This window comes from Benincasa hispida, chromosome 11 (assembly GCF_009727055.1).
Source record: "Benincasa hispida cultivar B227 chromosome 11, ASM972705v1, whole genome shotgun sequence".
Taxonomy (NCBI): Eukaryota; Viridiplantae; Streptophyta; class Magnoliopsida; order Cucurbitales; family Cucurbitaceae; genus Benincasa; species Benincasa hispida.
The window spans coordinates 45450915-45462001 of record NC_052359.1 but is presented as its reverse complement, the minus strand read 5'-3'; the positions used below and the strand labels follow the sequence as shown (position 1 = coordinate 45462001).

The 11087-nt window shown below is 36.0% G+C and overlaps 1 protein-coding gene across 2 annotated transcripts in view; it reads right to left on the bottom strand.

Annotated features, from left to right (window-relative positions):
- Positions 1-10243, bottom strand: part of LOC120090524 (rhomboid-like protein 20) — a 19936-nt gene extending 9693 nt beyond the window's left edge. Inside the window, exons 1-4 of one of the 2 annotated variants that reach the window (XM_039048242.1) lie at positions 10084-10243; positions 9883-9983; positions 7160-7300; positions 6913-6979 (exon numbers count right to left, since the gene is read on the bottom strand). In XM_039048242.1, coding sequence (XP_038904170.1) covers positions 6913-6979; positions 7160-7300; positions 9883-9983; positions 10084-10108 — 334 coding nt within the window. In that variant the 5' untranslated portion in view covers positions 10109-10243. Of the gene's footprint in view, positions 1-6912; positions 6980-7159; positions 7343-9882; positions 9984-10083 lie in introns of those variants that run through there. The other variant, XM_039048244.1, reaches the window with a different exon arrangement.
- Positions 10244-11087: the final 844 nt, after the last annotated feature.

The following is an 11087-nucleotide window of genomic DNA, read 5'->3' as shown; positions in this document are numbered from 1 at the left end:
CGTATCCTCGAGTCAATAAAACGAGCTAGTGCTCCTTTTTGAATATTAGTCCATTCTTGGATGTTTGCGGTCCCTGTCCTAATTGAGTTCCAAAGGAGGGTTTAAGGATCTTTGTTAACATTTGTCGATGACTATTCTCGTGTTACGTGGTATATTAATGAAAGAGTCGTTCTGAGTTACTTTCTCATTTTCTAACTTCCATTGCCGAAATTCAAAACTCAGTTAGTTGGTATTCCTTAAAAATCCTACAGGAGGATATGCTAGGATATATTTCTCTCATAACACTCAAGTCTTATTTAGATGCCCTGGCCATTCTTCATCAAATCTTTCTTTGTGTGATACTCCATCTGAAATGGGTTGTAGAACGAAAGAGATCGTCATCTCCTTGAGACACAGAGCTTTGATTTTTCAAATGCATGTTCCAAAAATTTTTGGGCTGATGCTTGTTTCCACGGCTTGTTTCTTAATAAATCAGCTGCCTCTTCCATTATCCCTTAAGGGTGAGAATACCCTTTTCGTACTTTTATGCCCCAAGCAACATTGTTACCATTCAACCCAAATCATTTGGTTGTACTATTGCTTTGTTCGGGATTTTCGTGGCGCCTCAGCAAAGTTGGATTCACAAAGTCTTAAAATGTATTTTCCTGTTTATTCCCGTGTCCAAAAGGGGTATCGGTGTTTATTTTCTAGTCTTAATAAATATTTAGTCTCTCCTGATATCACATTTTTGAATCATACCCCCATTTTCTCATCAACCGTCTTTCTCTTTCGAATTAAGAGTCAGAGGGAGCTAAAGAATTATGTTTCCACAGCTTGTTTCTTAATAAATCGCATGCCCTCTTCCATTCTTAAGGGTGAGATACCTTTTCGTACTTTATGCCCCAAGCAACATTTGTTACCCATTCAACCCAGAATATTTGGTTGTACTTGCTTTGTTCGGGATTTTCGGCCTCAGCAAAGTTGGATCCAAAGTCCTTAAAATGTATTTTCCTTGGTTATTCCCGTGTCCAAAAGGGGTATCGGTGTTATTTTCCTAGTCTTAATAAATATTTAGTCTCTCCTGATATCACATTTTTTGAACATACCCCATTTTTCTCATCACCGTCTTTCTCTTCGAATAAGAGTCAGAGGGAGCATAAAGAATTAGAGGATGATTTCCTTGTCTACACAGTTATTTCTCCTTCCGATCCTCTTCCTAATTCATCTTTTCTTGTGGCTACCTCTACTCTTCCTGATTCATCTCTTCCTCCCATCGTTAAGGTCTATACTCGACGACAACCTCCTCCAATTCCATGCCCTGTACCAGAGTCTTCTTCGTCATTGGATCCACAAACGGGTGATGATCTTCCTATTGCTCTTCGTAAAGGTAAACGTACTTGTGCTCATCCTATTTCCTCTTTTGTTTCATATAACCATTTGTCACCTTCCACATGTTCATTCATTGCATCCTTAGAGTCTATATCCATCCCGAAAACTGTTCATGAGGCTTTGTCTCATCCTGGTTGGTGTGCCGCAATGGTGGAGGAGAAGACTGCCTTAGATGATAATTGTACTTGGGATTTAGTTTCTCTCCCTGCAAGAAAGAAGGTTATTGATTGCAAATGGGTGTTTGCAGTTAAAGTCAATCCTGATGGTTCTGTTGCTCGGTTAAAAGCGCGCCTCGTAGCGAAAGGTTACGCACAAACTTATGGCGTTGACTATGCTGATACTTTTTCTCCTGTAGCAAAAATGGCATCTGTGAGGTTCTTTATTTCATTAGCTTCAATCAATCATTGGCCTTTACATCAGCTTGATATTAAAAATGCATTTCTTCATGGTGATCTTCAAGAAGAGGTGTATATGGAACAACCACCAGGGTTTGTTGCTTAGGAGGAGAATGAAACGGTGTGTCGCCTTCGTAAATCCTTGTATGGATTAAAGTAGAGCCCACGAGCTTGGTTTGGTAAATTTAGTTAGGTGATTGAAAGCTTTGGAATGCGGAAGAGTAGGTCAAATCATTCAGTCTTTTTTAAGAGATCTGAGGGTGGTGTCATCTTGTTAGTTGTATACGTGGATGATATTGTGATTACTGGTGATGTGCTTCAGGTATCCAGTCTCTAAAGACCTTTCTTCATAGTCAATTCCATACAAAAGATTTGGGCATGTTGAAATATTTCTTAGGAATTGAGGTAATAAGAAGCAAGAAAGGAATTTTATTATCACAGAAAAAATATGTACTTGTTGACTGAAACAGGAAAACTAGGGGCTAAGCCATGTAGTACCCCAATGATGCCCAACTTACAGCTCACAAAAGATGGAGAATTGCTAAAGGATCCTAAAAGATATAGGAGGTTAGTCGGAAAACTTAATTACCTTACAGTAACTCGACCCGACATAGCCTATTCAGTAAGTATTGTGAGTCAGTACATGTCATGCCCTACAGTTGATCATTGGACTGCATTGGAACAGATTCTTTGTTATTTGAAGGCTACTCCCGAGCGTGGTTTATTATATAAGGATTATGGTCATATGAATATTGAATGTTTCTCAAACGTTGATTGGCAGGATCTAAAGAAGACAGAAAATCAACCTCAGGGTATTATGTTTTTGTTGGTGGTAATTTGATTTCTTGGAAGAGTAAGAAGCAAAATGTGGTGTCACGTTCAAGTGCAGAATCAGAATATAGAGCAATGGCACAAACTGTGTGTGAATTGATTTGGATATATGAACTTCTTGTTGAGTTGGGATTTGAAATCACCACACCGACAAAGTTATGGTGTGATAATCAAGCAGCACTTCATATTGCGTCTAATCCAGTATTTCATGAAGGGACTAAACATATTGAAGTTGATTGCCATTTTGTACGTGAGAAAATTCAACAAGGGTTGGTATCTACAGGATATGTGAAGACTGGAGAACAATTAGGAGATATCTTCACGAAAGCATTGGATGGAAGACATATAGATTATCTATGTAACAAGTTTGGCATGATTAACATATATGTTCCAACTTGAGGGGGAGTGTTATAATTATATAATTAGGATTTTCCATTCTTGTAAATATTTTGTGATATTTTCCTTTTGTGATATTTTTCTTTTCTATGCTTTGTACACTTGTATATATTCATATCTTTGGTGAATGAATAAAGCATTCTAATTCTTTCTCAAACCTAAGAGTTTTACATTCACAAACCACCAACTCATTCCACCTTATAAGTTTATCCACCATATGTCCCCAAAAGGCTAATCTTCTTCTAACTTTATCCACCATAAGGTCCCAAAAGGTTAAAGCCTCGAGATTACTCTGAAGAAAAAAACCAAGGTAGGAGGAAGGAAGACACCCGACTTCACAACCCACCAACTCAGTTCACCTTCTAAGTTTCTCATCAACACAATTGAGTCCCATGATACTACACTTACTTCTATTGATCCTCAACCCAAACATAGCTTCAAAGAAGGCAAGAATATGATTCAAAATCAAGAATGGATTCTCATTTCAAGAATAGAAGAACATCATATCACAGTTAATTGAAGGTGGGAAAGGGCCATCCTATCCTTCCCCACCTTCAAAGGGTTCAAGGATATTGCCTTCAACACATTTAAATACTTCAAGTTAGGACATACACCACTAAGAGGAACAGGAAGGGGGAGAGGAGGTCTCCCTCTCTAAGACCTCTTATAGCCACCAGTTTACCCTTAGGACTCCTATACATTCCTCAAACAAGCCCACACCCACATCTGCCATTTATAATCAAGTGATCATAGATTTTTTTTCAAAATCAATCTCAAAATCATGCCTTGCTTTCTAATTCAGTAGTCCTCAATCACTTTATCAGCAATAAATGCTTGATCCAAAATCTGTCTCCTAGCTATAAAAGCCCCTTGCATATTTGAAATAGTCAACAAAAGCACCTTTTTTAACCTATTAGCCAACACTTTCAGTACTAGAACTGACATAGAATCCCATTCTTTAGGTACTAAGAACCTGCCAAGAGAATGAGTGAGATCATCACCTAGTGTAGACCAAGTAAAGTTTTCATTAGATAAAGCCAACTCCAATAGCACAAGTTCACCAATGAGACTATTAAAAATCTTCAAGAGGTTAAGAGATCTTAGGAGGAGCTCTGGGAGTTGGTTAGGCGTCCATTAACCAGGCTGTTCATAAAGCTTGATCTCATTCTTTTGGAATTGGGTCTATACTTGTAATTATGTTTTGTATGCTCTAGTACATTCTTCCATTTTTTTTATGGAAACTCAGTTTCTTATGAAAAAAAAAAAAAAAAAGAAATATACCATCGCTTCCTTCTCAATAAAAATTATGGTTCAATTTTTTCTTATTACTTTTTTTCTTTTGATAAAAAGACAAACTTTCATTGAGAAAAATGAAGGAATATACAAGAGTATACAAAAAAACAATCCGACAAAAGGTGTCCACGACTAGCTACAAGAACAAAGTCCAATCCAAAAGAATTGCACCATGTTGAAAATTGCAAGAAAAATCAATTAATGAACACCCGTAAAATCACATTAAACCTCACCACCTCCCACACCTCCACAACTTCTCCAACCTCCTAAAAGTTTTACTATTCCTCCGAAGCCACGCTCCATGCAAAATAGCACAAAATAAAGCTTGCCATAAAATTCTTCTTTTCTCACAAAAGGGAGAATTCATAAGGATATTCATAAGGATCTCCATCTAGAAATACAATCCCTATTAAGCATCACCACCACACCAAACACCCTAAAAAGCAAACTGGCAACCCCATAAAAGATGACCAAGATCCATCTAAAAACGACAAAACAACTAAGGCCACAAGACAAAGGCAAACAATCGCTAAATACAATCCTACGTGTTCACTCTACCATGTAAGACTTGCCAAGCAATGAACTTACAATTTCATGTAACTTTCACTTTCTAAAGAGGGGGAAAAAGTGTGGCCCTTGGCAAGGCTCGAACATAGACCCAATCCTCTTTATACCGTGATACAAGCTATCAAACTTCATCTCATCTTAGCCAAGATATCTACCAGACGACCATTACAAACATTCTCGATGGTTGGAAATATCCTTCTATAAGAAGACATTGCTAGTACCTGAATTTATATATGCACTATTTAAGCAAAAAGCCCTGGAAGATAAGATCTCCTCCATCTCCTCAATAATGCTCAAATGAGCTACAAAAACCAATATGCCAAAAGATGAAAACATGCCCTCTCCTCTCTCCTCTTAATATGGGTTTTCCCTAACTAACAAAATTCCTATAGGTCCCACACAATCATATGCACTCACACCAATGTATAACAATTCTCATTCCCTATTACATCATTTTTCCCACCTCTTTCTCTTTCTTATTTCTTTGAGTATCTACCTTAGTAGTTTGGGGTCTAGCACTACCCGCCCCCAAAGAGCCACCTTGTCCTTAAGGTGGAAGTCTGAAAATTTTTGTGTTATCACCTACCCAATCTCCCAAGTCATTGGTGAAGTACCATTCCATTGGACTAGCACCTCTAAATCACCATCATTAATACTACTGTCTTGTACTCTCCTTAAATCTAAGCCTCTTGGAGGATAGCCTACTTGAGAAAAACACAGCCCACAGCCGCTTGAAGTTGTTCCTTTCTTTTGTTTGATGATAAATCATAGCTTAATAACCTTGTAAACCATTTCTAATATTCTTCGACCACCACACATTGCTCCAATAAAAAGTTGAGGCTCTTTTGGTCAGTTTTGATTCGTGAGTGTCCAGACTAGCTTACGTGCACCTCAACTAATCTCACTGAACAACCCAGCTGACCCTACAACATTTGGGTAGCTCTTTTAGTCAACTTGAGCTACAAATTGCCTCTAGAGTAAGTAAGGGAACCATTTCTAGATTGCCAATACAATAGTAATCAATTCTCTCTCCATGGTATTCCAAGCAACACATTTCTAGATTGCTCATTGTCTGAATTGATTTTCCCGTGCTCGATATAATCCCATAACTTGACAAAAATCAAGTCTAACCAATAGGAAATGGTAAGAAAATTAACAGAGAAAAAAAAAAGTTAACAAAACATAAACCAAAAATAAATAAATAAATAAATAAAAATAAAACAAAACACATACACATATACACACACGTGTTAAAAGAATCAGCCCCAATCACAGGAATTCTAAAAAGAGGGTAGTTACAAGAGAGCTTCAACTACGGCTATACTTGAAAAGGATCAATTCTAGCTTTGTACAATCATGTCCTTGAGTTCCAAAAAAAACTTCAAGTCATGCAACCAAAAGAAAGACATTAAAATACACCAAACCCCAAATCTCATCCACTTCCTATTTCAACCCATGAAGGCTCTCCTAAAAGAACAGCACAAAAGCCAGGTTGCCCCAACATTTCTCCCCGAAATGGAGGATCAAAGATCACATCTTCGATCATACCTATGCCCAGGGTAGGAACGAAAAGTTTTCTGGACCAGCTCATAAAACACCAATTGAGGCCAAAGACAAAGGGATTCGGTGGATAAAATCCAAGGTGTTAACTCTTCCTAATGCCTCCAAGAAGGAAAAAAATGGAATTTCATTTAAATTTTCCACTTCAAAGTTTACAGAATAGATGAGTAGAATCTCATCAAAAGAAAAAAAAATGAGTAGAGAGAAAGGAACTACATGGTTATACAAACACTTGCCAATCAAAAATCCCAGAAATATCAAGAGACCATGCACGATTGTCACTAAGCCCAATTAACTCCCCAGCAAGTGAACGACCTGCTACGGAGGACGTCCGGTCCTATTTAACAAATATTAGGGGAGAAAGTAACGAAAGGAGGACAGTTCAAAGCAAAAAAATGAATAGGAAAGGGATGGACAACAAAAAAATAAAACAATAATTAAGCATGAGCTTAAAATTATGCTAGCTGCCAAGCATTCTAGTATATTAAACGAAAATGCATACCTTTAAGTAATGCTATCGCAAGGACCTCAAAAAGTAAGGAGGTTATTATAGAGAACAAAATAAAGACCTGTATCACAATGGAATATTAATATAAGTCTATTTAAGGAAAAAAAACACATATCACTAAGGAAAAAGAACAATTAGGGTTTTGTTCGGATCCATTCATTTTAAAGATCATGATTGGTAGATTCATTATGACATATGTTTTAATAAGATCCTGCAGCATGAATTAAATATAAAAACTTACCGAGTATTTGTTGGAACCTATCTGCCTTTCAAATACTCTGAAGTAATATAGCAGAAACAGTCCAAACATCAATTCGGGAGTAGATGAAAACGCAAAAACTGACATTACTAGCTTCAAAAATCGGAGCTTCACAATCACATCCTGCCATAAGGATGACAATTAACTGGTCAAAAAGTGTCCTCCCTACCAGGCAAATTAAGGGGTAATCTCAGTTATGGAAAAGGGATAAAATAAGTCAAATATAAGTCCTAAATAATAGGAATATATCAACAAAGATGGAATAGAAGCAATCATAATGATAATAATAATATTTCTACAAGTGGATCCTTTACCACAGCTCATTCGACCTCATCCCTTCCAAACTTCTAAAAAAAATCTTCCCGTCACTTTGACTATTAAATTCACGTCAGGATGTTTTAAAGAATATCATAAAATACTAGTTCCTGTACAGAGAACCACCCATTTGACTTTCTTCCCTCACATATCCCCCTAGGTCTGATTTAGAAATTGCATCTCTCCCTCCCACGATATATATTTATTTGGGAATATCAATTTATACCCCTATACTTTGAGGGTTGTATCAATTAAAACCCTAAACTAATAATTCTATTAATTTAAACCCTAAACTTTCATGTGTATATCAATCTATACCCTCCATTACATTCTCTTTAGATACACATCATTTGAAACTTATAATTTTAGAAATTAAATCCCTAACTATCATAAGTGAACCAATTTAGACTTTCAGTAAGGATTCCTTTAAAAACCATCCATGTATCAATTCTGATCATTCATCCTTTGTTAATCCAACATTTGAAGAAGATTACACATGTAGAATTCATGCATGAATGATTTTCAAAGATAATCTTAATAAATGCTCTAAATTGATTCACTTTTAGTAATTTAGGAGTTTAATTGCAATTATAAGTCTCACATGATGTGTTTTGAATAATATCTAAAGGAGGGTGTATATTGATACACTTACAAAACTTCAAAATTTAAATTAATACAATTATTAGTTTAAGGTTGTAATTGATACAACCCCAAAGTTTAGGGTATAAATTGATTCTTTTCCCCTATTTGTGTTTAAACGAATAACCAAACTTACATTGAGATTAAAGGAAAGAATACAAATGAAAAAAAGGTCCAACAAAAGGAGCAAAGTTATAGGTAGAGACTCCAACCAAGCAAAAAGAAAGACCAAAAGAAGAAATACAAAAGCCGTAAACACCAAAGCCCATGGAGATACATGGAAGTCAATAAGAGACCAAACATAGTCCGAAAAGAATTGTTGATGAGGAATAAAATTCCTTGATGCATGAAATTACAAAAGAATTGTTGTCTAACAAAAATCCTTAATTTCTCTCCAACCAAATTTCTCATAAGATGAAAGCACTGCCTCCATGTCCACTAAGTAATTAATTAGCATTCTCCTTTAGAGTATAAAAGGTCCTTCATACATTAAAAATGTTTGAAAAGGTAAAGAAATAATTTTTTGCTGAATTGACATGAAACAAAAGATGCATTGGACACCTCTTCTAAATTCTTTTTTGACCAGACGCTCTGCCAAGACCATTTCTAACATTATAATTTTAAACAGCAAAGATCTTATTGGAAGTTCCCTTGAAGCATAAAGCACCAACGCTCTATTGTCTTGAACTATTCTTGATTGCTCCATATTTAACCAAGCTATCAGCCTTGAATAATCGTATATTTCCTCTTCTAGTAAGCTCCTTTCCAGAAGAAACTTCAGCTTCTTGTCTCCAAATCCTGAAAATCCTTGATCCAACCTCCAATATTTACAGCAACGCATAATAACATGGAAAAGCCAAAGGCCCATTCAAAAGCTGCCCATCCACCCAACAATCCTCTCAAATTTCAATTTTATTGTTGTCCCATCATCTTAATTTCAAAAACCTCTAAAAACTAGTTCTCTTTTTCTTTCAAAACAACCTGCTTCTTCCATCCCATATCTGTTGACAGTAACTTCATGGAAAATTTCCTAACTTCGTGCAAACAGAAACCTCAAAACTATTTTTCCAATGACAATACATTCCCCTTTCTAATATTCCAGGCCCCACCCTTTTCGATGGGACATGATGTATTATCTCATCACAACATCTCATTAGATGACTTGATTAGGAACTGATTGTGCCACAGTCTTCTTTTCAGAAATTAAAACTAATCCTTACGTAAATAATACTAAAATCATTATACATACCAGGCTCCCGAAATGCTAGAGAACGTGCATTACTCCCGATAGGGGCACCTATTTGTTAGATAGGCTATTCACATGCCGCGCAACCAACCATGATGCAATTTCTAATACCCTTTCCTCATCCAGCAACAAAGAAATTACTTAAAGAGAGATATAAAACCAACTAGAACCTAAATGGCAGGTGGCCACTATAATTCAGAACCAAAAGTGCAGAGATCGATTTACCTAAACTAAGTCTTTACATACATGGGGAAAAGAGGATACCCACTTTCAATTACCTAACAATCAACACGGCCGGTTCGATCTATAATCTTGGGATTGAAAAGTAGCTGCCAGTCAACAAATTACAAAAATATGCGGCACGATATATCGCGGAATCGATAATCAAACACTGAACCAAACAATAAGGCTCATCTTAACCGAAAAAACCAACGTAGTCTAGTCCCGAAGAAAACCCAAAAACGGAGCCACCAAAATCAACCCACAATTAGTCGAAGGGAAGTACCTGATAGGACAAGCCAAGCTTAATTGAACGGCCTTGGATCCCAAAGAAAATGGTGAAAAGAGCGGAGGCGATGATGAAGGTCCGGGTGACGGGGGCATTGTCTGCGGAAACAAAGGTAGAAGAAAATGGATCAAAGTTGAAAGAAGAAATTCATGTGTGGTTAAGCATTAGAAGAGAAGAGAGAAGTTGAAGAGAACGCACTGAAACCAGACGGGCCGCCGTTCATCGTCTTCAGAGAGGAAGCAACGATCCTCTCAGACGGTCACAAGCTTCTCTATTTGATTTTGATTTTGATTGTTGTCTGTTGGGAACTTTGGACTTCAATTTGATCTCTTTTCATTTTTCCCCTTACGGTTGGAAAATACTATTTTTCTGATCGCCTAAATTATAATCATAGTATTAAATTTTTTCGAAATTTTCATCCTACTTTAACTTTTTATGGATTAGATATCTCCATATCAACCCGAGGATTGAATCTATACTTTTATTATATCATAGAAAAATTTACGAAATATAATAATTAAGCAACAAAATATTATTAATGTAAATATAATATAAATAATAAATATGTAAACTTGATTAAAATAAAAAATATATATTTATTTACTAATTTAAATTTATTTTTTGAATTTTTGGTTTTTATAATTTTTTCAAAAGTATCCATCAAAATTGAAATTTTATCGATATTTTTGTAAAATTAAGAACTCGATGTTTTTGTCGACATGGACATTTTAAACTCTAATTATAATAACCCCAAACTTTCTATATGTTTTAAAATAATAATAATAATAGTATAAGTTCAATTGACATATTTAGGTATGTGGTTCGAATCACTAAACTTAATTATACTAAAAAAAATACTCTCAACTTTTAAAAATATAGTCGGAGTTTGAAAGTTTCAATTATGTCTTAAACTTTAAAGAGTGTTTGTTTCAAAGGTTGGGATTGGATGGGTTAGGCATCCTAAGCTCAAATCTTGTTTGAGACAATGGATTTAGGAATCATGGGTTTCTACATCTTTTCCATGGGTTACTTTTTTTTTTTTTCCTAATTTAATTTAAGAAGTACGTCGTCCAACCTTTGGACACACTAATTTAATCTAGGAATGTATCGCGACTAACTCTGGCAGCCACTTCTGGCGAACACTGCCGACCAACTTCACACCACCTCCGGTGACCGTCACCGACCAACTCCGGCTGCCACCT